The sequence below is a fragment of the Suncus etruscus genome, chromosome 6 (assembly GCF_024139225.1).
Source record: "Suncus etruscus isolate mSunEtr1 chromosome 6, mSunEtr1.pri.cur, whole genome shotgun sequence".
Classification (NCBI taxonomy): domain Eukaryota; kingdom Metazoa; phylum Chordata; class Mammalia; order Eulipotyphla; family Soricidae; genus Suncus; species Suncus etruscus.
The window spans coordinates 122,356,313-122,383,567 of record NC_064853.1 but is presented as its reverse complement, the minus strand read 5'-3'; the positions used below and the strand labels follow the sequence as shown (position 1 = coordinate 122,383,567).

Below are 27,255 nucleotides of genomic sequence, written 5' to 3'. Positions count from 1 at the left end.
AGAGCTAGCCCTGTACCACCACTTACAGTCAAATCTCTTTCAGCCTAAGGAGCAGAGCTGAGCAATGATAAGCTGCAGAATTCTTCTGCAGAAATCCATCAAAAACGGGCAAACCTTATACAACCAGTTACAGAAATCCCCCTTCTGCCTTGATAAATGGGAGGTTTAGGTTTATGGATATGGCAATTAATTTCCTATAACTTTATTCATAATCACACCAACTTCCACCAGTAGCCATGACGTAAATGATTCCCCCACCACCACCCATAATGTTCCCCCCTAAAATAAATGGAGGGTGCCCTCCTCTCTCATAATTAAGCACATTATTTGCTTCATCACACAAGGCAAATGTGGTAGCTCTGATCAGACGGCCAGGAGCCAGAAGTAATTTACAACAGGGAAGTAAACAGGACCCCAGATAAATAAATAAGAGGTCTGAGCTGGGCAGGGGCTTGGAAAGATTAAGTAAAAAGAGTATGTAGAGAGAGATTTAGTGCTAAGCGACCCAAGACCAGAGCAGCCTCCCATGGTGGAATCAAATTATATATCTGGAAAGAGATATTATAAAGTCCCTCGAACTGAGTTGGGAAACCTGCTCTTTTGGAGAGTGGAAGGAGCCCATCATTAACAGCAATTTGGGACTTGTCACTGAACTGGCTAATTAACAACAGACAAATGGGCTGAGACAACAGGTAAGCAGGTTATGGGGACCCTGACCATTAGATTAGACCCTCAGTGACTACAGAACAAGTCATATGCTGGGATTTTTCTGTTTGTTTCTCAAGTTCAGAGGCTACTTATACAAAAAGGTGCCTGTAGTGAAAATTACTGGGGCATGAATAGGCAGAAAGAGTTGGGTCTTGATAACTCTTACTTTCAAATTTCTAAGATCCCCAGGGGTGGAATTTTTGAATGTGCCAGGACTTGCTGTCCTGGGGAGATGCATGCTCAGAGAAGCAGTCTCCAAAGGCCTGATCCACCAGGACTCCTCTTGCTTTCCCACTGGTGGTACTTCACACCATCAGCAAGAAATCTTTGGTCTTCCTCTCTGGAAAAATGCCTTTGCTTTCTATTCCTTGCCTGCTTTGTTGGCTTGATCTTGGGAGTGGCTATCCTGATGTCTGGCCCTGGGTTGCAATTCCTAGCACCTGGAGGCATCAGACCTCTTTCTTACATCCTCTGATAGCACTTTGTCTTAGCTACTTCCTTACTAGGATAAGCAAATTTATCCTTTGGATCACTCTTTCAAAAAATATCCTGAAAAAAATTGTACTGGTATCCTAACCAGTCTGAGCTGGATTAAGCATCTTGAATGCTTGATCCTTTGTAAGCCAACAAATTTTCTTCTAATGTCACTTGGTGAAAAATAAGGACATGGGGGGAAACTTTGAGCTGTGCCTACAGCACCAGATGAGAAATAGCAAGGCTTGGATTTTGCTTCCCCCTCTATCTGGGCCGTACCCTCTTTGGTAGAAGTTCTGGAGCTCCAGCTATTCTCTTTTGCCTTCTTCTGAAGATGGTATATATTGTTGTCCAACACAAAGGTTTACAATGGGCTCTGTGCAGATTGGAGAGGCATGTGTGAAGTAGGAATCTCTTCCACCTGCTTTGGAATAAAGAGCAAAATTAATTTGTGGAGTCTAGGAGATAGCTCAAAGGGCTAGTGTGCTGTGGAATTGAAAGACTTGTTGAAAAAGTACAGAGATGAAGTACCTCTCATCATTCTGTGAGCATCCTAAAGACTTATATTTACCCAGTGCAGAGACTGGCCAACTAATTGAAGTTGGAGAGTAAAAGGGGCCAGTGGCTGGGTGGGGGAGAAGAGCAAGAAACAGAAGGTTGATGTATAGATACACCAGTCAGATATTCAGAGAGAGCTAGTTTGTAAAACATCAATATTTTGATGTTTTAGCATAGCTCTGGTTCAATTATTTTAGAAGATATGGTTCACTTCAGGTTTAGGCTAATTTACCAAATGTCTTTCAAACAACTTCTGGTTTAGATCTGAGATCAAGAAAAAAATAATTTGGAGGTTTAGGTTAATGTTCAGCAAATTAGTACATTTTTTTCCAGACTAAAGTTTGGATTTTGTTGCGAGTTTCTGTAGATCTTTTACTTTATATTTTGTAAAGCTTCTCTGAGCTGAGGCTTCCAATAAGCTAGATAATTCCTTTCAAAGCCCATTGGGGAAAAATCAATGAGCCCTGGAGAGGAAGAAAACACAGCTTACCTTTCTTTACATTGCATTGTATCATAGACTTGCATTGTATCATAACACAAACTTGTCATCCCACTTCTCAATCCTGGGCACCAGCTCACATTTGCAGGAGGCAAATCCCTGGGCCATTTCTTTCTCTTTGGTGAGAACATAAAATCTCATATCCTGGTGCTTGAAGCTCACTTCTGCTGCCCAGCCCACCTGTGTATGAATACATCTCACACACTTCCTCTCAGGATCCTTTTATTTTATGAAACTCAATTCATTTGGCACACAAAGAGTTGTGTGTGTGTGGGGTATACAGGGACCAGAAACCACGGGAACATTAGTTTTATCCTCATTATTATCTGTGTGTATGTGTTTAGATGAGTATATGTGCTACGTGTAAACTTTGGTACACACAGGCTATTAAACAATGATTTGGGACTTTTTTCAGAGTGATGAGCAGAGGACTATGGTTTTGAATAGAAGGTGCCTTTGAGCATATATTGGGGAGAAAACAGATTTAAAGACACCAGCTTCCTCTCTCTTTCACTCATTAGATATTATTTGTTGAATGCCAATAGCATCTACAGTATGATAGATGCAGTAATAAGCAATCATAAAATCAATTAGTTGGGCAAAACCCATACCTCAAGAGGTCCTGGGGAATGGAGAGAGAAAGTAAATGAATCAGCAAGGAAGTCAAATAGAAACCAGAGATAAAGCGCTGCAAGTAGAGCATTCACCTTGCATGTAGCTAACACTGGATTAATCAGTGGTACCCTATATAGTTCTCTGAACACTGCCAGGAGTGATCCCAATGCAGAGCTAGGAGTAAGTCCTGAGCACCATTGGGATGGCTTTAAAATAACAACCAAAAAGAAACTAGAATTTCTTACCCAGGTTTGATCCTGGCACTCATATGGTCCCCCTAGCACTTTCAGGAATGATCCCAGGAGTAAGGCCAGAGCACTGCCAAGTGGGCCACCTCTTCCTGCACACTTTAAAAAAAGAATGTGAGATTTTTATGAAGCTGTGGATAAAATTAAACAGGGTCATGCCATAGACATTTAGGAAGGCACACTGTTGTTGGATGAGTAGGAAAAGATCTCTAATGGAATGACATTGACCTGAATTTCAAGAAAGAGTTGGAGATGTTGACATCTGGGGTCAACATGTTGCAGACAGAAGTGACAGCAAGCCCAAGGCCCTGTGCTGAAAAAGAGATCAGAGTGTGAAAAGGGGGAAAAAGGTTACCCATAAGGCTGCCATGTGTTAAAATGTGGCAACAGAGGCCTAGGATAGTCTAAGAGGCTACACAGAGAGTAGAAATTTTGAGCTTCTTCTTAGGACAGAGTGACACCATTGGTAGATTAAACTGAGGGAATGAGACAATCTGATGGAAACAATCATGGTGGTAGCTGAATGAACAGTGGATGTTCATTCATTTTTTGAGGGAATTCAAGAAAGTATAAAATTTTGTGAGGAAGTACTCATAGGTGTCTAATGGAGGTCAGATGGACCCTGGTACTAAGGGGGGGGTAGGAAGCAGAAACAGAAAATGGTGGACAAACTGACATGCACTGTTAGATGTAGTGTTGCCAAATTCTACTGAATCTCCTCCCTCCTCTTGTCAGTGACTCTTCATTTGATGAAACTGGTGAGCAGAGCACTCCCTGAGCAATCAGTCTTCCCCTATTTCTGTTTTTCTGGCCTCATTAGATCTAATGATCTTCCATCCCTCACTCTCATTTAAATAAAGGAAGTGCCATACCCATGGGGAGAGGATCTGCAGGGAGATCTGTTGGCAAAGGAAGCCATAACAATTATTTCCTAAAATAATTTGGTCAATAGCTAAGCCCTGAGGAACAAGTGATTGACAATGTTCTGCTCCGTGGTCAAGTGGAGTGAAAGCTCCTAAAGGTCTCCAGTGGAAACCCAACCAGCTTTATGCACTTCTCTTTGGGAGAAAAGAGAAGGTACCCATTCATACTCATCATTTACTGTCTCTGACACAGATCTGACACCACCATCTACACACACCCAAAACACCAATTATGAACCAAGGAGACAAAGTATCTGCTGCCTCCACCATGGCTGCTGTTTTCCTGACCATACCACCCCTCTTCTTATCACAGTATTGCTCAGTAATTTGATCTAATTTAAGTCAGTGATTTGCAGTAAAGCAAACTTATATCTGTGCGTTGAGTTAGCAACCAGGCAGAAATTTTCATTTATTTCTCTGAGAATCTTCTAGAGAGGAAGCTGTGTATAGATGCTAGGTAATATGTTGTGTTCATGTGCTTTTGAACACAAACAAAGGAAAAGAATGAGTATGGATTTAGATCTGGATTCCCAGGAAGGTGTTGATGAGAACAACACGATGAATAAACTGATGACCCAAATCTTTTCCCCATATCACTACCACTGATGTTTCACTCTTAAAAATGTTAGTTTGGTCTCTTTGAATATTATGGCACCTCACAAGTTCCAATAAGATATATTAAGAATGAGAGGTTCAGTCTTTGTATTAATTTCAACTTAGAAAAATAGTTTCCTCCCTAACCTTCATGCCCTCCAAAAAAGTCAATATGATTCTTTCATCAGAAGAAATATTAATATAATTCTGTGTATGGTTTAATCAAAAGCTGACTCACTGGTGAAAAAATTGGGCCCCAGAAACCTTAATATGCCAATGAGAGGCCATATAGTCAGTCCAATAGCTGTACACTCTATTTAGCCAAAGAATGGGAGAATTTTTTGGCTATACAACAGGCAGTGCCAATCAAAAGAAGTCAGACTTCCAAGCAGGCTTCATCACCATAAAAAGGTTGAGAAGAAGGAATGATGGGAAGAAAGGAACACCATGAATAAAACATTCAAATATTATTCTAAACCATAAATCAAAAAAATTGGGTCCAAAACACCATATACAAGCAAGGACCATGAAATTTACTTAAACTTCTCCATTTCTATTTGGTTTGGATAGTACTGTGTTATCATAGTTTTGCTGTTGTTAATACTGTGTCAACACTTTCATTACAAGCTTCAATCTCCAGGACTTTGTAAATGGATTGTAAACCTTACAAATGGAAATTAATGTTCAACATCCAGGAGACTGAACCCATTTTAAAGTCAAAAGAGAGCCAAAACTACAAAGTGTGTGTGGGTGTATGTGTATGTGCACACATACAGGCACGCAGGCTTTTACATGTGTGTGCTTTAAAATTATGCTAGAATTTGGGGCAGAAAATTAAAATGCTATTTGTCCCCTGGAGAGATTCCCAAATGTTGGTCGAAAATGAGAGATGATTAGGTTCTTTAGAAATATTTCTATTGTTGCTCAATGTGGTTCAAGAACAAATATTTTAATATTATTAGATGTGGGTATATTTGCATCAGTCAGGCAATTGAAAAATGTGTGTTTGGGGTCTGTCCACCTCAAAAGGCTGATATTTTTTTTTTATATACAATGTGGTAATTCCATGACATTTCCAATTCCCTTGACAATTTCTAACTCCAGATAAGGAGAAGGAATCTCTTAGGATTGGGCAAGGCTGGCCTCTGGGCCAGCTTCTACCAAGGGCAATGTGACCACTGGAGAGTTGGATCTTGACTAGTGTGGCCATGGCCACACAGCTCTGACCTACTGGTCAGCTCAGCCACACACTTCAAGGTGCTCAGAGCACATGAAGGGCTATGCAGATGAGTTCCAGTTCTGCTAGTGGGTCTCAGCCCAGGAAGCCAGAGAAGAGCCAGGTGGTATGAAACCCAAGCTCACAACCTCTGGGCTCCAATTAAACACATCTTGTTTTGTGTGATACCCGACCAACAACATGCAGTATTCATACACACAGAGTAGTTGCCTAGCATACCTTGTTCTTGATCACACTGTCTTATTTCTAAGAATTGTGTCAATTTTTCTCTGACAGAAAAGCAGCTGAACTCACTTATCAACTGCCTGTTTATTTCTCATATTATTGACTCACCACTTTCACATACAACACAAGGGTGCACAGAAGTACAGAATCTCTGACAGTGTGTAAAGAACTAAGTTATTCTTGCCACTGGCTGTTTCATGCACCACCAGAGAGAAGATTCAGGTAGTTTGGGTTTCCCTGTTCTTACCAGTGAGTGCCCAGAGTTTTTCACCAGTGTTTGGTCTGACTTCCTTCCAGGGTGGTCTTTCTTGCCATAGTCCATGGCCCGACTCTGCAATGGTTTAACCCCTTCATATACATCTTCAGAACATCATCACAGAAACCCTGCCAAGGAGTCCAGCATGACTTCTACAATTGAGCCAAAGAAATACTAAATCCATGAAATCACTTGAGCTGTCCTTTCAAAGAGGAAGACTCAAAATGTTTAATGCAGCAACCTAGAAGAAACTCATTCTGTGGGATGTTTTGCATTCCAGCCCTTGGTTTATTCCCCCCTATATCCCTGCCAGTAATATCAACCAGATGTGGCAGAGAAGCCTGTGCAGAATTGTAAAAATTACAAGCATATTCTGTAATTCCAAAGCACTGTAAAGTTGCAGCTTGGTTTTCTTTCTTTGGAGAATTTTATTTTTAATTTTCAAAGTGACAGAAGTTTCTGCATATGAGTATTACCTGATGACTCTAGGAAATTTTTGTGTTGGCCCAAATGGCTAAGGACTTTAAAAAAGGAACTAAAGTAACTTCTCTACCTTTATACACTCTAAGAAATTTATAAAGGTCTACAGGAAAGCATATGCTGAAGTATACTAAGGTTTCTCTTTTAATAATTTAAATCTAATGCCTTAGGTGTTAAATAGGAACATAAACTCATGTATGTACACATCTTCCCCAAAGTAGAAAATAAACCCCCCTGAAAGATGTGGAGGTTGATGATTATCCCCTAGCCTCTCTTTATGTGACTTTTAGCATAGAAAATACATTCTAAAGTAGAAAAACACATTAAAAGGGGGTTAGAAATACCCAGGGTATTTCTGGTTAGTTTACCTCCACAAGATTGAAATTCATAATCTTTGTAGTGGACCTAATAATTGACTTTGTGGGGAAAAAGATAGTACTGAGCAAGGTATCTAGTGCATGGTCAGTGCTCAAGAGATCTTTGGTTCGTTCCCTCTACCAATGTATAAAGAAAATAAAGAATATAGCAACTGGGTATGATATATCTCAAAGTATGCCCACCAAAATCACCTAGAAATCTCTTCAGTAACCCCTTAAGTTCATTCCAATTTTACTGTACTATTTCTCGTAGGGACACTGTGGGAGTCAGCATTATAACCATTACTTTAGAAACTTTCCTCTAACTTCCAAGATTGAGATTGCTACTACCTATGCCTCCTGCTGTGAAAAGTATGCTCCTGGGCCAAGAGCATTATGGGGAAGTGGGAAACACATTCCTGGGTCTCTCCCTAGACTGAACCAGAAGCTGCATTTTAACAAGGCTCCGAGGTTCAGATGCACAGTAAAGTCTGAGAAATGTTAGTCTATATTCTTAGCTTTGATATGCTCTGGTATGAGTCTACGAGACAATTAAAAATACAAGCCTTATAACTGGCACTGTGAATAAGACAACAGGCTTCTGTGCTCAGGCAAAACAACCCTCACCCTCCAAAAAAGCCCGAGTAGCAAAGAAGTAGAGGAAAGGAATCTTCCATGTCTTTTATTTCCTGGCTCCAAAGTAAGATACTACACAGAGAATGCAACTCATGCAAAACAGAAATGCCATGGCACCCACCATAATCCATTAAACATCCACAAGCGATTAAAGGTAAGCCAGTCTTCTAACACATGATGAAACTTGATGAAACAAACAGGAAACTGGTCTCACCATGATGTTCAGAGACTGGGCAAATGGGGAGAAGGAGAAACATTTTAGTCTGAAAGGACAATTTTCCAGGAGTTTATATGTATCTATGCTCTTAGAAAAATTGATCTTGTGTGGGTGACTGTAAGTTGCCCAACAGCAGTCCCTTAATTCTGCAGAGTGTGTCAACAGCCAAGGGGCAGGATTTTAGGCACCAGCATCCAGGTACCTTTGTTTATCTACTGTCCTGTCATCATTTCACCATATTAGCAAACAACTCTGTTTCAAAACTGAATAGCAAACTTTGCATTTGATCTTTCTTTTCATGCTTGTACCACTGTGCATGTCAATGCAGAGTTTTATGGAGACACATATTGTATATAGTCATGTTTTCTATTTTAGTTCAGAAGACCAAGGAGGCTGAAAAAAGAACTATGGATAGCAGGAGAGATTACTGAGTGGTAGATGCCTCAGCCATTCATTCAACAACTCTAGGCTCATTGAGGGGCTCAAAGAGATCATGAAATGCCACGCTAACAGATTCCCCTAAGATATGAAGGGCTCTTTAACTGCTTGGAACTCAAGTTTGGTAACTGTGGCTAGAGATGTGGGCTGGGGTTGGAACTTTGGCTCTGACACTCAGGCAAATTATCTAAACCTCTAAACCTCATGTTCCTTTATCTCTAAGAGGAGAATAGTATAGTATCCAACATCCTTAGCTGAGATTGAGTGGGAGAATACAGATTTACAGACCAGCCAGCAGCTGGCCCACAATAAATATACAATACATCCTTGGGACTATCATGGCAGGACCATACCACACACCCAATTTATATCTCAAAGTCCTTGCCCTTTAGTATTTCAAAATGGAACTGTCTTCGCCAATCAAGTCTTCTCAGAGGTTGTTAAAATGAGGCCAATAAAGTAGGTTTCCTATCCCATAATAAGGTCTGTTGTCCTTGCAAGAAGAGGGAGGAGAGCAGATGCAATGAGGAGGTACTGAGGGATGACCTTGCAAAGGGGCAGCAAGAAAATATGGAGAAAGGTCTCCAGAAAGTCATCTACAGAAACTTGATCTTAAACTTCTAGCCTCTACAAGGACAAGAAAACACATTCCGTTAATTGGGCCGGCCAGGATCCAGAACTATTACTATCTTTACCACAGCATTATCTAGCCAGAGGCTGAGAACACAGAGAGGTCACCTACCCAAGGTTGCATCCAATCCAGATCTATATGGTTCCAAGGTCCCATTTTTTGCTCTAATCTTGGGCTACCTCCAAGAATTATCATATTAACTTGTAGAAAGCAACTTTTGTTTGGTGTGGGAAGATAGAACTGGTTTCATACAACTGTGATAGGAGCTAGAAATGATAAATCTGAAGAAGAGTTACCCCAAAGAGCAGTGAGAATTCCTGGGAGGAAACTTTTCCACAGAAACTGGGCCTTAACTTCCCTGGAAAGAAAGGGAACCCACATATACCCCTGCATTCCCTCTCCCCCAGACCCAGTCCTAGGGATTTCTGATTATATCTCATGATTTTCAGTGCTCTGATAATTGACTTCCCAAGTCTCTTGTAAGTCCACTGACCCAGTGAGTGACAGCAGGTTTGACACCAAAGGCATTTTCTATAGCTATCTAGAAGGGAGTAGTCTGTGATTTGTGGCCTCTATCTTGCTGCAGGCATAACCACTTCTTCAGCTGCAAGGCTTTAAACCACTTGTGAAGGTTTAATCATCTCTTTAGACTTGAATCTAGAACAAGTGAAGTGCTCAGCATCGCAGAGCCAAGTTAAGTTCTTATTAAAACATATAAGAACCATAACATCTCTGATATCCTTCAAAGCTCTCCCTTCTAGTGGAAGCAAGGGGCGGAGCAGAAAAAAGCCTCTAACTACTGTTTACAATTTTTCTCTTGCTTCTTTTCTTAGTCTCTCCCCATGTGTAGGTCAAAGAGAAGCTGGAAGAGGACGTGAAAATAAAAGGGGGTAGGGTGCCTGCCTTGCATGTACCTAATCTGGAGTCATTTCCCAACATCCCATATGGTCCCCTCAGGACTGCCATACGTGATTCCTGAGTGTAAAACCAGCAGCAATTGCCGAGTATTGCCAGGTGTGTGATCTTCCCGCAAAAAGAAATTTGCAGTTTGTACACTCTGTCATAATTGGCTGTGTCCCATTCCATTCCCTTTGAGACCCAGAGAGGTGAAAGAACATGACTACAGTCACACAGTTTGTGTAAGATGGAGCTAACATGTGGGTTGCTCTGCATATGCTCCCCTAAAACTTCATCTATATGGTACTCTGAACTCTTTCCAGGCACTGAAATTCATACCTCCAACCACAATGCCTGAGCATATGCTCCAGTCCTGGTGATCACCGCCAAGAGTTCATCACAGCCCTTCCGCAATGAGCACCCACTCTGTGCTATAATCCATGCTTAAATCTGTCCATGAGTTAGTTTCATGAATCCTCACAAAGAAAAGATAAGAGGTTCTACTCTTTCTTCCTGTAGAGGAACTTGACACCCAGAGATTGAACAATTAGCCCACTAGCCAATCCTTCACCCTTTCATTTTCCTATGCTCTTACGCTCACCCTAGGATTAGGGGCTGTCAGGAAACTAGAAAGGGCAGATGTATAATCCTAGCACTTGAAAATCTTCCCTTTTTTGTGGGGGGGGGGCACACCTGGTGACGCTCAGGTGACACTCCTGGCTATGCACTCAGAAATTGCTCCTAGCTAGGGGGATCATATGGGATGCTGGGCGTTGATCAAACTAGGTCCATTCTGAATCCACTGCATGCAAGGCAAATGCCCTGATGCAATGCTATTGCTCCGGCCCCTGAAAAATCTTCTTATCTATATTCAGATGAAAGGGAACTATCATTTACTGAGTGTCCTCAAGGCTTGGCAAGCACTCTGCTGTGTGTTTTCAAAATGGGAACAATATCTAAACATCAGGTTTCTTCCAAGCCTAGGATTTCTGTTCTGTGTGCTTTATGTGCTTAAGAGGATAAATACATTACTAATAAATGTGAGTGTCAATAAAAATCAGGCAGTGCCAGTTCTACATGAATGAGCCTATGATAACCGATGAAGGCCTGAGAGAAGTACGTGGATATATATATATATATGTATATATATATATATACATTATATTAAAAAGTTCTCTCTTCATCTAACTCCAGCTCTCTAAAGTAGAATGCAAGGAAACTAAAAGACTATTTATTGTTTTGGGGTCACATCTGTTTTTTTTTCAGGCTTATTCCTGGCTCTTCATATGATGATTACTCCTGGCTGGGTTTAGGGGACCCTATGGAGTGCTAGAAAGAGAGTAGAAAGCTATATGCAAGGCAATCACCCTCCCTGTTATATTATCACTCCCATCTAGTTAAAGGATAATAGAGTACACAGACTTGCCTTCGAGTCCTGGTTCTATTGTATCTGCTTATATAAATCAGGGGAAGCTGGATAACCATTTAAAACACTTCAAGTCTATTTAATAAAAATTCTCTTTACAGGACTTTATGTGAACGTTAAATATGAACTTTGAGGCAAGGTACCCAGAGGGGTGTTTCTTCATATAATAATATAGACTGTTTAGCCAGGTGTTCAACTCTCACCTTCAGTTTCTTCACCTAGAAAAATAGACATATAATGGCAATAGAGGGGGAAAACAACCCAGAATTGGATGACCTGAATTTGAATCCTAAATTTGTCACTAAGTTGGTACATGTATGATAAGGGACCAAGTTCACTAACCTCCTGCAGCTTCAGTTTCTATAGAATTATAATCACAAGGGTTAAGGGAAACAAGTGACTTATACAAGTACACATACTAGCACTCGGCTTGTTTAACAAAGACTCATAAGGATTCACAAAGCATGGCACCCACATAAATAGGTGCTTAGTGAACTTGAAGAAAACTGTTACTTTTAGGTTATGTCAGTCTTCTCCAGTCACTTAAGAGAAATGATTTTTCCTTGGTGAAAACCATTCCCAAACCCTGCATTCTCACATCTCCACACAACCCAAATTTGTTACACAAAGGGCATTCATTGTCTCATAATTTGCTTATAGACATGTGAACAAGCTAAGCAAGCTCCCTTCAGTCCTTTTTTGCAGAACTGTGGATAAGGACATCTCTATCCCCTTGATGGAGGAATATCCTTTAGGTGCTCTGTTTTGGCCAGTCGCCATGTGTACTCTTAGGTAGCAAGATGAATGGATGGGATGAGATGAAGTTTCACTGCCCCCCCCCCCCCATAACTGCTGCTGAATTTGGAAGCATATAAACTAGTATATTCCTCTTGGGCTTAGATGAACTTTAGTCACATTTCTGTCATGTACTAAGTACTAGTGTTCTTGTAATGGCCTGAGTTCTCAACAGATGTTATTTCTCTTTTTCATCGCAACTAAAAACATGCCTTATTATACCCCCATAGACTTTCTAAAATGTAATTTTTGGACAAACTTCTAGGAAGAAGCAGTTTTTGTCCATAGAGCTACTAAGAAAAGTCATTACCAGTCTTCTGTCTGTCCTTCACTAGCTAAGCTAAGGAGTAGACAACAATATAACAGCCACATTAAACACTCCCAGGAAATAGCTTGCCGTATCCTTAGAGATGCATTGCTCTTTCAAAACAGAGCCAATGGCATATGTATACCCAGTCATGATTGCACATTTATTGATTTCTAATTTGTATCCTGCTTACTTCCAAAAAGGTCCTGGAGTGGCTGACAAAATAAGACAAAAACACAATAGGGCCATTAAGAAAAATCAAAGATCAAGCCCAGAGAGAAATAAAGAGGCTGCTGATTGCAGCCTTGACCTGGGTTAATGTAGTTGCTTCAGTTAAATACATATATATATATATATGTATATATATGCATCTATATCTTATATCTTTATGTTTTGGTCAGCCATTTAAAAAGTGTCATGTAAGGATTCTGTATAAATGAATACTCTTTGTGTTTAGACCTCTACACCCAACTCAGAGGCCAGGCTGGGACAAGCACCTCAAAGAAGCTGATTAAATGAGTGAATGATTGAATGAAAGAAAAGTAATGGTGAATTACAAGAGTCAATTCTCCCTGAGAGTTCCACTAATATCCTCAGACCTCTCATGTTCATTCATCTGTTCCTTTATTTAATCAGTTAAGTGAGTATGTGTGCCACACTCTGTGTTTTCCTGGGACTTGGGAGCTACCAAGATACCAGATACCAAAAATCAACCCAGTGTCTGTTTTCTGACATAGAATCTCTGACTTGAAGCAAAATCTTGATGGTATATATTTCAGAACACAAATCCATCCCTCTGTGCTTCAAGACTCTCAGAAAAAACAGATGAAAACGGAGGCAGTAAAGGAAAAACAACAGTTATCTTGTTGATCACATTTACAGGGCAATTTCAACCCGAAACATGCACACACTGGACTCTCACACAGTGATCCAGGGAGGAGCGGGATTTGTGTGTGTGTGTGTGTGTGTGTGTGTGTGTGTGTGTGTGTGTGTGTGTGTGACTTACCTGAGGCCTGTGCGCTTAAAGACCTATTATCACCACTTGAAATTCCTTCTTGGACCAACCCTGCATAAAATGGGCTGAGTGTGGGGAGCATCTGAAGGTTATGGTTCCCACAAGCAAGAACCAACCCCTATAAACACTCAGTTCCTGCCATCCTCAAAGATTACTGGCCCCGCTGTTTGTCAAGAGTGATGCTGGGAGTTTTACGAAGGGCACAGACTGTGGGACTTAATTAAGAGCAGGCTGAGAAGGCACAGTGCAGTCCTGGCTGGAAAGACAGCCATTATGGGAGTCTTTTGGAAGCAAACTATACAGGGAAGGAAAACGTAAAAACTAGACTGCTGTCCCATAGGCCTTTTTGGTATTATCTGTTAGGTTCTGTCTTCCAAATCATACTTTATCTACCCTTGAGTTCCACCAGATAGAGTCAAAGTGAAAGGGAGGGAAGAGAGAAATAGCATCTCCCAGATTTACAAAGGCAAGGTAAACTAGAAATAGAAATGAAGTATGCAGCAAGAGGAGGCCTTGCCCCAGCACAGGTTATTTCTAAGAGAAAGCAAGTATGACCACTATATACCACAAAAAGACCAGCCAATCACTGCTTGCTCTTGTTCCAACAAAGTTCCCTTAGCAATCCAATTCTGTATACAGTCTCTGAGAAAGATATAGACACAGATTCCTAATACAAAACTCATTTTCAAGTGTACATGCTGACATGTGTTTCCTATTTCCCAATTTATTCTGGAGCCTACATGCATTGTTTAACTGCATAAGTAGGTATTACACATAGCCATGGTAAATGAGGGTGGTGGCCATTCTCTGGGGCCTTCTCCATTGTATTGGAGTCTCACTAGACAACTTGTGGATCTCACCACCTGGCCATTGGGCAATAACCCATAGTGTCACTCAATTCGAACCCAAACTTTTGGAAACAAGGGTCATGCCATGGTCCATATTAACCCTTTGAGCAGGACTTTGGGTATCCAAACCACAAGGCTGTTGACAAAAAAATTAGCATTTGCTCGACACCGGAAATCCAAGAATCACACCAAGGAGCATCTCCAGTTCCTAAGCTTCCAAGTTCTCACAGTGTATGAATGCATAGAGGCCTCTCAGCAAGCATGGTGAGGGCCGTTATATTCTGGACGAGGATAAGGTAAAATTCTAGGTTTTTCCTCCTTTTCCCACAAAGTCATAGACCTTTAGGCCCATATGTCCTCAGATAGCAGCAGTCAGAAGCAATTACTGGGCAGAGTCCTCTCAGCAAGCATGGTGAGGAGGCTGGAAGGCTGAGACTAATCTCAGATCACTATAGTGTCTCAACTCAACTCAACTCAGATCCCACCTTCATGGAACTACCTTGAGTAAGGTCAGACCATGTGAAATACTTTCTTCCTCCCTATCACAAGAAAGTAGTTCTCACCATCAATGTGTATGGGGAGGCTAATGCCTCACACTGACATCCCATTTGCATCTCCAAGCTCTAAGCCTAATCATTGAGTTCTGCCACATACATAGGCTCTGTGAATCAACACCACCACATTCTCCATATGAACTAAACAGTCAAGATGCTACTATAGAAGATACGTCTGTGCTACTCACAGTCTGGTGAGCTTCGGTGTGCTCTGGAAAAGCATTTCTGGAAGGACTTGGAGCTTATTCTTGTTCAGGCGCCTGCAAATGAAAAAAAATTTTTTAAAAGATGAAGGGGCATTCAGTTGGATCAAGTGTATTCACAGACACAACCCCCATTAATCAATCAACAGGGATTAAGAGACCCTAGATCTTTCAGCATGGGTTACTCAGCATGTGGCATGCGGCTAGACCCTTCTGTTTTGGAGGAGCAGGCAGTTAAGTTAAAGAAGTCAGAAAATGCAGAGGTGATTCATGTGCAACAATACAGCAGTCCCTAATTGACATCACTAACTAATCAGCACATTCTTTGCCCTGGACCCCAAACAAGGCTTCTGACCTTTTCTCACCATGTGGTCTAGATGGCTATTGCCAAATGATAGAACTGGCACATGACAAAAATGAACATTTGAGATCCTAAATGGAATGGGGAAATGAAGGTAAGAGAGCAGGGATAGGAACAGAGGACAGAGGTAAGTAAGTCAAATGGCACCTTCACTGCCCTGAATCTGAGCAGAACCTGCTTTCTGAGTTCCAGGCACTTGGTCCATGTGAGTTCTTTCCTCCATTAATCTTTAAAAATAATTTCTACTTTGTAACTGTTTTAGGATAAGACAAACATTTTAGCATTGGTTGATATTGGAACATTCACTACAATTTAAATTTTTTTTAATCTAATTTTAAAGAAAAATATACATTTGTGGTGTGGGTCCTTCAAAGTACTGAGGGCTTTGGACACTGGTTCTGCTGTGTGTCAGGGGCTCAAACCTGGGTCAGGACTGAGGTCTGCTTATAGCAGAAGGCAAAACTTGGCTCAGGATGCAGGGTACAGACTCCCATCCCACCCACCACTCCTTGAACCAAGAATTCCCAGTACTGCTGTCCACAGAAGAGCAAACCACCTGAGATGCTCAGGCCCCCCAAGGCATGCAGTCTGCCTCTCCTGGAAGTTCATAACTAACTAGTATCTGATCTATATTTGCTCCAATTTCTCTTTCCAATTCTCAATCAGCGTGAATCATGAAAGCACAATCTATGTCTTTGATCCTTCTTCCCCAAGGAATCCTAGAGTTCTATGTCATCAAATGCCCAAGAACAAAAGAATAGTTTAGAGTCTGGCTTAGTTTCTCTGCTAGGGCTGAACTGTGTCTGGTTCGTGAGATAACTGTTTGATCCCACTTTAGTGTCACAGGCTCCATGCTCACTCCATTGCTCCAAGCACACATGGCTCTGTGGGTTCAAACCTGCTAGTCCCTCCGTCCCTGTTCATCCCAGGTGACAAACACTTCAAAGGGATGGATGACTAGAAAGAGATTGAACAGGAAAAAGAAACATGTGAGAGAAGTGAAGTGCTCTATCTTCGGTGAGTTATGCAGCCCCGATGGCCTCCTGTGTGTTTGGTGAGGGGGTAAGTGGAGTGGAAAGAGTGTGTCAGGACTCTGTTAGAGAGTTTTCCATTGGAAAGCCAGAGAAAGAGCCTGAGTGTCTTGCCCTACCTTATGTTCTTATGTTCTTTATGTTCTTAAACACAAGTATGTTTAAACTTGAGCTCAAACATATACTCTTTCTCTCTCTCTGTCTCTTCCACACACACAAACCACACTTAAGTTAAATGTTAACCCTTTTACATGTGCAGTTCAGTAGCATTGAGTATATTCACACTGTTGTACAAAAGATCTTTAGGCATTTGCACCTTGCAGAATGTTATGCTCTACCCGTCCCATAGTCCCCGACAGCTACCATTGCATTCTTTGTTTCCATAAATTTGATAAGTGGTCTTTTTTGAGGCAGGGAGATAAGTGAGAGGACTTCTATGAACAAAGCATGTACTCTAGTATTTTGAGCTATCGCCTCACCCTGAAAGGTGAAATTTTCCTATACATGGATGTACACGGAATCTATTATGCTGAGTGAAATAAGTCAGAGAGAGAGAGAGAGAAAAACGCAGAATGGTCTCACTCATCTATGGGTTTTAAGAAAAATGAAAGACACCCTTGTAATAATAATTTTCAGACACAAAAGAGAAAAGAGCTGGAAGTTCCAGCTCACCTCAGGAAGCTCACCACAAAGAGTGATGAGTTTAGTTAGGGAAATAACTACATTTTGAACTGTCCTAATAACGAGAATGTATGAGGAAAATAGAGAGCCTGTCTAGAGTACAGGCGGGGGTCGGGTGGGGAGAAGGGAGACTTGGGACATTGGTGATGGGAATGTTGCACTGGTGATGGGTGGTGTTCTTTACATGACTGAAACCCAAACACAATCATGTATGTAATTAAGGTGTTTAAATAAATTTAAAAAAAATTAAAAAAAAAGAAAAAAAAAGAAAAATAAAAACTTTTTGCAATAATTTTCAGAGACAAAAAAGAGGAGGGCTGGAAGGTCCAGCTCACAACATGAAGCTCACCACAAAAGAGTGGTGAGTGCAGTTAGAGAAATAACTACATTGAGAACTATCCTAACAAAGTGAATGAATGGGGAAAGAAGAAAGCCTGTCTCGAGTACAGGCGGGGGTGGGGTGGGGAGGAGGGAGATTTGGGACATTGGTGATGGGAATGTTGCACTGGTGAAGGGGGGTATTCTTGACTGAAACCCAACTACAATCATATTTGTAATCAAGGTGTTTAAATAAAGATGTTAATAATAAAAAAAAGAAATAAAAAAAAAGAAAGGTGTTCTGGATTCTGCTCACTTCTGCTACCCACTCTTAATGTGCTACTTATGTTAAGGAAACTCAGAAAAGAGAGTGAGTTGTCAAGAAGAAACTTGTTCCCATTTGAGCAGTTCTCATAGTCCATGACAAGTCCCATGCTAACCATTTATCGTGGAGAAGATGCAGTGGTGTGAGTGGTGTGGGAGAGCTCAGGTCTAGGTCAGTCATGCTCTTACTGTGGAAACCCCAGGAAACAATTGGACTGGAACAAGGTTTTGGGGAACTGTGCAGAAATAACTGAACAGGGCTTGGCGCAGAGAAAAGAGCATGGCTAGAAGGACAAAATGCAGCCTGCAGAGTCCCAAGTGCATGAGGAGAAGGCCTTATAAATTTCCCTACTATAAAGACAAGAGGGGCCAGAGAGATAGCATAGAGGTAAGGCATTTGCCTTGCATGGAGAAGGACAGTGGTTTAAATCCTAGCATCCCATATAGTCCCCTGAGCCTGCCAGGAGCAATTTCTGAGTACAGAGTCAGGAGTAACCCCTGAGCGCTGCTAGGTATGACCCCAAAACCAAAAAATCAAAAAAAAAAAAAAACTATAGACAAGAACCCTGATGCTGGGAGGGGCTGAGCACATTTCCTGGTGCCAAGGTCTCACGAGGTAGCAGAGGCAGGATTTGAACCCTGGCAATCTAGCTGCAGAGTCTTGGCTTTGAACTACTCTGTTATTGGATGTCTCCTTTCCCTTTCTTTTTCTCCCTCCATTTCCTTTCATCCAAGGTTGCCACTTCCTCCACCCCAGCTTGAGGTTATTTCCCTCCCTGAAAGGACTCTCTTGGAGGTCTCTATGGTTCCCAAGGCAGAACTGAGTCTCTGTGGTTCTGTCTGGAACCACCCTCTATTGTCACAGCTGCACAAAGCCTGGTGAGAGTTATGCTCAGACAACCAACACTCCAGTCTAGGCAAAAATCCTAAAATCTGGCCCCCGGCTGCCTACAGTGGGCAGGGGTGTTTAGCGTGCTAAAAGCCTTAAACCAGAGTTGAAGCTAAAAATAAAACCCCTTTGGCGCCAATGCTCCAGCAAGGGAAGGAATCATTTTCAGTTCTTTGCCGGTATTTGTGGCTGGACAAAAATAAAAATACAACCAAGTTTAGCCAATTGTGCTCTGCCTGCTGCTTCATAAACCCTGAATGAGGATTCCAGGGAGGCTGAGCTGGGCTCCTTTCCCAAAAGCCTCAGGGTCTTTCCGCTTCGGCTTGGGCGGGCCACATGCTGGTTCTCCCTATCACAAGAACTCAGATGCTATTTTTCCTTTCCAGTTCATTCCAGGATTTCTTCATGTTTACTTAGTTAATCTAGTGAGTCCTGAAAGGTCTTCTCAAAGTGGTGAGGAAGGCTCTGAGTTAAAATGGTGCCCTTCTCATGGGGCTGTTACTCAGATCTTGAGCAAAAAAGGAACATGAGGATATGTACTCTTAGAACAAGGGCCAGACCATGGCAACTGGCCATGGTGCCCTCCATCACTTATGATGTGTCACCCTGTCTCTAGAGCTAGAACTTTCCTGCCTTGTTCAAGCTTGAACACTCTAAGATCAACACTGTTTTGGTTTCCTGCCATAAAAATGTGACTGTGTCACTGGTTAAGGATGACAGTAGTATTGGCATGTAAGAGACAGGTATACCTAGGGTTTTTGACTGTGCCAATATGAGGGAGGGAATTACAGGAGAGGAGGCATTACCCAGGGTTCCCACATGGGTGAATGGCTACTGGAAATCCCTACTTACCACGGAAAAGAATCGAAAAGGAAGATGGTGCATTTAGATTTGGATCTCTAGACATTGGGGTCTTTCAAATATTTGATAACCAAATAGAAGTATCTACTAATAACATCAAAAGTATGCCAGATACCTAACTAATCATCTGCAGGTATTATCTCATTTCCTCATCCACAAAAACACTTTAAGTTCATACTATTAGTTTCCTTATATCAAAGAAACAATAAAAAGGTTAAAGAACTTGCTCAAAGTCAAACTGGACCAAAATGAGAGTAGTAAGATTTGCAGTCAGATACTTGTACATTATGGATAGTGATGATTGACCTAAGGCTTTCATTATAATTCAATTTCACATCTAATGTGAAGAGCTCACCTTTTCATAAAGTTGAAAAGATCTTGATTGTAAAAAACAATATATCAAATCTCTCTTTGGTGTCTAAACGTGAGCATCCCCACACTATTGTGAGATTGAAAACTTTGATTTTCACAGATTATATTATAGTGCAGAAATGAGTAATATGGGGAACCTGAAGGATCAGTAGCCTCCTATGAAAGATGAGGGGAGTTAAGCTATTTGGGGGACATGACTCATGTTTGCATATCCTGCTTGCATCCTCCAGAAACTTCTAGTCTTAGGGCTCATCTGCCTTACTAAACAGTAGAGCAGGATGTGGTAGTGCTTAGGGTTTCTAGGGAAGAGTGTTCTAGGTAGAAAGGGAGCTGGTTGTCAGAGGTGGGCCAGGCTAGGGTCCAAAATAAAGCACTCTTTAATAAAGCAGTCCCAGGGAGGTGTGGAATGTTTAGTTGCCAAGCTAAGGACCTAATACAGAGAGGCAATCAGTGTGCTCACTCTTAGATGTCACCACAAATGCACACTTTAGTAATAAAACTGATCAGGTCCCCTGCCCCAGCTACTTTTCCAAGCAGCTGGGCTACTTTCCAGCCTTCTGGCATTTTCAGAGACACCAACATGTTACTCAGGGATCAGAAGTGCCAATGGGGGGGAAGTTCAATGCACGAGGAGGCCTCGTAGGAGCTGGAGGATCTGAAGGTCACTAGGAGGCCCTAGAAGAGAAACCCCAAAAGTTATTAGGAAGCTCCAGGAAGGGCAGGGCCCTTTGAACCCCAGCTCTGAGGTGTCACTAGCAGCCATATGTCAGCAGGATTCTGTGGACAGAGTCACACACCATCTAGAGAACTTTGATTTGAGGCTGGTTTTTTTTTTTTTATCTTGCTTCCTGTGTAATCTACCAACCTCCCAAAATCATGATTTCTATTATGCAATTAAAAATTTCATATTGGATAAAACTTGTTTCTTTTCAGTAAGAAATTTGATTTGTGATGGTTGCTGCTTTGTACCACTATACTGATTAGAGATGGCCCCCAAATGTAGGAGGAAAGACTATCTACCACAATTCTTCTCAGCTGAGAGATTGTTTTTAGCCAAGAGAATTTTTTAATTAAAATTATTTCTAGATTTCTCAATAGCAATTGTACTGAGATATAATTGCCTTGAGGGGTCAAGCCACAATTTATTGTGCTGGTTCTGAAGTAAGTTGACCTGAGTCTTGTCTTCCATGGAATTCATCATTTGATCAGTGACATTTAGATTGGCTTATGCTGGATCTGAAAACCTGTTATTTTTAGTCTGTGACTTCAAGATGCCCTAATAGTAATTTTAAAAAAAAAGGAAAACCAAAACTTTACTTCTGACATTTCTGTACTTCTGTAAGAGAAACAACTTTGTTGTTAGAGTCTACATTCCTACATATATATATATCTACATATATATGTTTTGGGTCACATATATATGTATATATGTACATATATGTATACATATATGCATATATCTGCAGTGTTTTCATATATGTGTATATATACATATATACATATGTGTGTATATATGAATATATACATATATATATATGTCTTTGGGTCACACCCAAAAACAACACTCATGGATTCCTCCTGGCTCTGTGCTCAGAAATCACTCCTGGCAAGCTCAAGGGACTATATAAAATGCCAGTAATCAAACCCGGGTCCATCCTGGGATGGCCACATGAAAGGCAAATGCCTTACTGCTGTGCTATCTCACCAGCCCCTGTAAAAATATAATTTGATATTTTAGGATTTGTAAAGATGGACTTGGGCTAAGAAAAATAGCTCAGAAAAAGATGGAAGCCACACTTTGTAATTGGGCCCCAAATTGAATCTCTTGCGTTCAGTGGCCATCCACACACTGTTTTTAGAGACCCCATAAATAGGGTGCATTCTACATCTGGTATTTATAGTTCAAAATAATTTTTAAATGGTGTTACCAGGGGGAGCATAGGAATGATGACACACTTTTTGCATGTCTATAAGTCGTGTTGAATCCTTCAATCTGGATTTCCCCCGAGTACTCCCAGGAGTATTCCCCAAATATGATGTTGAAAGTAGCTCCCACCTCCCACCTATATTACCCAATTAAAATTAAAATAGTGGAATAGAGATTTTACCTAACAAGATAAATCAATGATCATTAAATGAAAAAATAAACACAATACTATAGTCAACAGTGGTATACAAGAAATCGATCCACGACAGCAGACATCTTGAGCCTTCTCTCTGCTTGCTTTAGCCTGGGAACTTTGATCTCTGGCATCCTTCCCTAAGGACTTGCCTTCTCCTGAGGTGAATCTTCCCTGCCCAGAAGACTGTGGAACTAGCTAACTCTGCTGTGTTTCTGAAGCATGTCAGACATCTTGGGCCTTCTCTCTGCTTGCTTCGGCAAGCAGTTTTCCCCTCAATGAGTTGTTTGAGTTCCATTTAAAACAGTAATTTAGGGGCTGGAGAGATAGCATGGAGGTAAGGCGTTTGCCTTTCATGCAAGAGGTCATCGGTTCGAATCCCGGCGTCCCATATGGTCCCCCGTGCCTGCCAGGAGCAATTTCTGAGCATGGAGCCAGGAGTAACCCCTGAGCACTGCCGGGTGTGACCCAAAAACCACAGAAAAAAAATAAAACAGTAATTTAAAGTTTATTACTGATTATTCTATAGTAGCAAATCCATTATTTCGGGAGATAGCTGAAGGGTTTTGCATCTTGAAGGGCTGTGCAGGCATCTCCTTCTCAGTAAGTGGTAGCAGCTATAGTCTATTTCTGTAATTATTGCCATCCTTAAATGCGTCAAGAGGTTAAGAATATAGTGTACTATATTGATCACTTGGGCTATTAGAAGCAACAATATGGACTCCAGAATTTGAGTGGATGAACACAGCAAATTTAGTCTTCACAGTCACGACAAAAATCCATGTCCATCACAGACAAAGTCACTTAGAACCTGCAGGCTCTGAGGAGAAGGGAAGGGAGAAGCTGTACCTGCTCTCAAGTTGCTAGATAGGAGGGACTAGTGTCTTCAAAACCAGCCACACTGCACAAGTTCAATGGCAAGAGAATTGGGGAACTGGCTGAGGCATTTGACTATTCGGTAAGAATTAGTAAAAGCATCTTGTCTGAGCATCAAAACCACTGCAGTGGTCTCTGTTCTTGTTCCTTCCTTATTCTGTCAACATGGGGGCACCTACAAGAGTGTTTTTTGTGTTTTAAATCTCACGCCCCAGAAATGAAGTAGATAATTATAACTGCCATGATTGTACTTAACAAAACTGATGCAGGTCCAGGAAACAACTCAAGAGATCGACCACACATCTGAAAATATAAGACCATGAGTTTGATCACGTACACCAGCACCATCTGCTTCCTTGCCTGTATCCCCCGCCTCCTAGATGTGGGCCTCGTGGCTCCCCAGGCAACATCCGCCTAAGTATCACTGGGCTTGTGCTGACCTCTGCAGGGATGACCCTGCATGCCCAGCACTGCCAGGGGTGGCCCCTATGAGAAAACTCTGAGTCAAAGAGAAGTTATATAACTTGTCTAAAGTTGCACAACTAAATTTGTTCAAAGGTCTCTCTGATATCACTCTGATATCAAAACCTATGTATTGAACCTCTTTGCCATACTTCTCTTTGGTGCTTAGTTGACCAAAAGGACTACCGAGAATTCAAAGAAGGATACCAGTAGCTAGGAGTATATATCAATTTTATAACTGGAGAAGCAGAATCAATACAGATAAAGAAATCCTGCCCTTGCAACTAGAAAATAGGGTGCAAACTGTGAGGGTCCTAGGAAAGGATTAGAATCCTGAGCAACCCAATAGAGAATTTGTCCTCACTGCCCTCTCAGACCTAAATATAATCTGTCCCTTAAGAATTTCCTCAAGTGTATCCTCAGCCCTTGCCAGTTCTCTGGGTAGCCTGGGTCTGAGCATAGATCTATTGAAGTCTGGGGCATGCCAGGACCTCATATTGCTGGAATCTGGCTCAACACTCCAGTATTAAATCAAAAAGAAGCATTAAGAGTCCCAACCAGCTTCCTCTGAACTACTTTGAACCTTACATTCACCAATTTTCCTCCAATTATACGGCTATTATGGCAGGATGCAGAGCACACTTGTGACCCAAATCTGCTTGCTTATGACCCTTGACCGAGCTTTAGCCTAAGTATCCCTCCTCAAAAAAAGCCTTGATTTCAAAAGGAGAGAAATGAGTGAGACAGAAGGATCAGATTTTCCTCTAAAGAGCTGCTACTGAGCACTACCAGCTTTGTAAAGCACTGACTAAGGACACTGAAGAGAGTGCCTGTTCCAGGCAGCTAGCTGCTCATAGTGCATAAGGAATTTTTGCTCTGAGCAATGTGGAGGTCCCTAGGGCTATGACCAATGGGCTACTTGATTAAGAACTACTGCCCTGGCCAGGGGATTTCTTAGTGGACAGTACCTGAAAACCAACTTGGTACATTATGGGCTTGAATACCATGGACACACATCTAAGGTAGAAGAAAATATACTTATTATGCATGCATATTATTACACATGCTTTGATACACATTTGCAAATGAAGATACAATTGCATGCGTCTTAATGGAGTCTGATCTATTTCCCAGAGCTGCCTATAAATCCATTTGGTAGAAGCTGGACTCAGTTGGAACTCAGAGATCTCTTCATTCTATATAATTTAATGGGGCTAGCAGGACAACTATTCCTAAGATCCAAGAATCATGTCCTGACCTCACTGAGACACCCCATCTTTGCATCCTCCTCCAAGTCAGGGTTCTGGCTGAATCTCCTTTCTCTCTGAGGTTTCTGTTTGCCCACTCCCAGAGTAGCAGCTGCAGAGGTGCTAAGCTGGAAAAAACACTAAGGTGGAACAAACAGGATTTGCTGGTATATTTGAGATGAGGTATGAGAATGAAGGGATTCAAGGATGATAATGAGGTGCTAACCAGTGCAACTGAAAGTTGCTACCCAAGATGGGGGAGACTGGGTAGAACAGACTTGGAAAGGGGCAGATTTGAACATGTTAAATCTAACATGCATATATATACATATCAGTGTAGATATCCATTAGACTATTGAACATGCAATTAAGAATGACTTCAGGGATAAGGCCAAGTCATGAACCTAGATATAATTGTCAAGGGAGAAGAACATAAAGAAGAAAATGGAGGAGTAAGAATTGGGTTTGAGGCTGCATCATCCATTAGAGATTAAAGAAAGGAGAAGGAGGGGGGCATTAACAGTTAGATGTTAGGAGAAGAAGCATTAGAAAATAGAGTTTTAGAAGAAAAGAGAGGGCTTTGCAGATGGAGGGAAGGAGGAAGGACTGGCATGCCAAATGCCATCAGGGGACAAGAAGCTGAGTGTGGAACTAGCAATGTGGAGCTCACTGGTGAACAATAAAGAGAAGCCAAATAGAGGCTGGCCTTGACTAGTAGCTGAAGTGGTTAAAGAATGAATGTGAGGAAAAAATCAGAGAGAAGACATTTTGGGGTCTATATAGGAGCATAGATATTGGGTAATACCTAGCTCTGGATATAAAGTTTAAAAATATCTGATTACTTTTATTTTTTCAAGGTGCACTACATTTATATTTTATATGCTTATGAGAATGACCCAGAAAGCAGGAATGTGGGTGTTAGAATGAGGTTCCTGAATGAGGCAAGGGAGGAAGTTCCAATACATGAGGTTGGCAATGACCTCTGACAGGGCCAATGATTGGTGACCTGGGCAACAACAGAGGTAGGGGAAATGAGTCCCAGAATATGGCAGCTGCGGGTGGAGCATTTGGAGTAGGACTTCTGACTACTTTCTTCCTTAAAAAAGGAGATCCAATTGTCATTGGAGGGGGAGAGAGAATGAAGTGTTTGATGACTGAGGAAAAAAATGAGAAATAATTGTCCAGGAAAGGCTTACGGGTTTTACGGGCAGCACAAGGCCCCTTGAGGTTAGCAATATTGAGTTGAAAGTGAAATTGCCTTGTCCACTTAAGTATGTGTTTATTTCTCAGTTATATCCAAGCTGCCTGGGTGAGAAGGTACAAATAATCAAAGAATGAACTTCTTTGATTACAGTTTATCTAGGTAACCATGATAGAAGATGAGGAGACAGAACATGCTCACAGTAATTCTAAAAATGTGTTTCTTTGGAGTCAGAGTGGTGGTGCAGTGGTAAGGCATTTGCCTTGCATGTGGCTGACCTAGGACAAACTTCAGTTTGATACCCCAGAGTCCCATATGTTTCCCCAAGCTAGGAGCAATTTTTGAGCACATAGCTGGAGTAACCTCTACACATCACCGGGTGTGATTTTTTTTGCCTCCCCCCCAAAAAACAAACAAAAAATTGTTTCTTGTTGCTCAAGAAAGTAAAAGAGGAAAAAAAGTGAAAGAGGTTTGTGTGTGTGTCACCTCTACCAACATGCCCCCCCCAATTCACTTTCTGAAATTCCCAGAATGATAAGGAGGTGGACCTTTGGGAGCTAAGTGAGACATGAGGGCAATGATCTTATGAGCGATTCGTGCCTTTTCAAGAGCTCTTGCCCCTTCCACCACTGAGGATGCAGTGAAAAGCAGGTTGTCTACAGAGCCTGGAGAGTGACTCCGAGCCTCCAGAACAATAAGATATACTTTGTCCTTGGAGAAGAGCTACTGATCTGCCATCTTTTGTTTCAGTGTCCTAAAGGGACTAAGACAGATGTCATTAAGGTGTTGATGGTCAGTGACAAGAGGAAAATCTGTGAATTAGAGGTTCCTATGATAAGTCTGAGCTCAATGACTCAAAGGGATTTAGGGAAGCCATGCCATGGCCCTAGTTCTGTCACCACAGGTGTGTAACTGAACTGCTCTGAATCTCAGCTTTCCATGTCAACATAAGTTGGTGGAGGAGATGATTTCTAAGCTCCCCATTCTATTCACCTTATTTGAAGAGCTGGAGAGATGACTTGAATTCAAAATTCATCACTGAATGAGTCATCCACATAAACTTTTATTCTCTCTAATGTCTTTTTTGTTGTTGTTCATATGAAAAATGGAAGTAAGGATACCTATTGGAATATCCATTCGAGTCTAAAGTGCTATGAGAAAAGAGGGAGGAGGCTGTCTGCTTTGTTTACTCAAATTCAGAACTTGGAATAGTTCCAGAAACTAGTACGCTCTCAATAAATACTGGCTGACAGGTTCTCTGATTCATTGAATGGAAGGATAAATGAGTGAATAGTCACTTTTCCTATTCAACAGAAGAGTTAAGAAGCAAGATAAAGATAGTCAGGTATGTGTGAAAAACTTAGAGTTCTAG

General features: G+C 41.4%; 1 protein-coding gene across 1 annotated transcript in view; it reads right to left on the bottom strand.

The window, feature by feature from the left end:
• The window catches only part of SLIT3 (slit guidance ligand 3), a 527,919-nt gene that overhangs the window by 385,568 nt on the left and 115,096 nt on the right, over positions 1-27,255 (bottom strand). Inside the window, exon 4 of the mRNA XM_049774569.1 lies at positions 15,126-15,197. Within this exon, the coding sequence (XP_049630526.1) occupies positions 15,126-15,197 (72 nt within the window). The remainder of the gene's footprint in view (positions 1-15,125; positions 15,198-27,255) is intronic.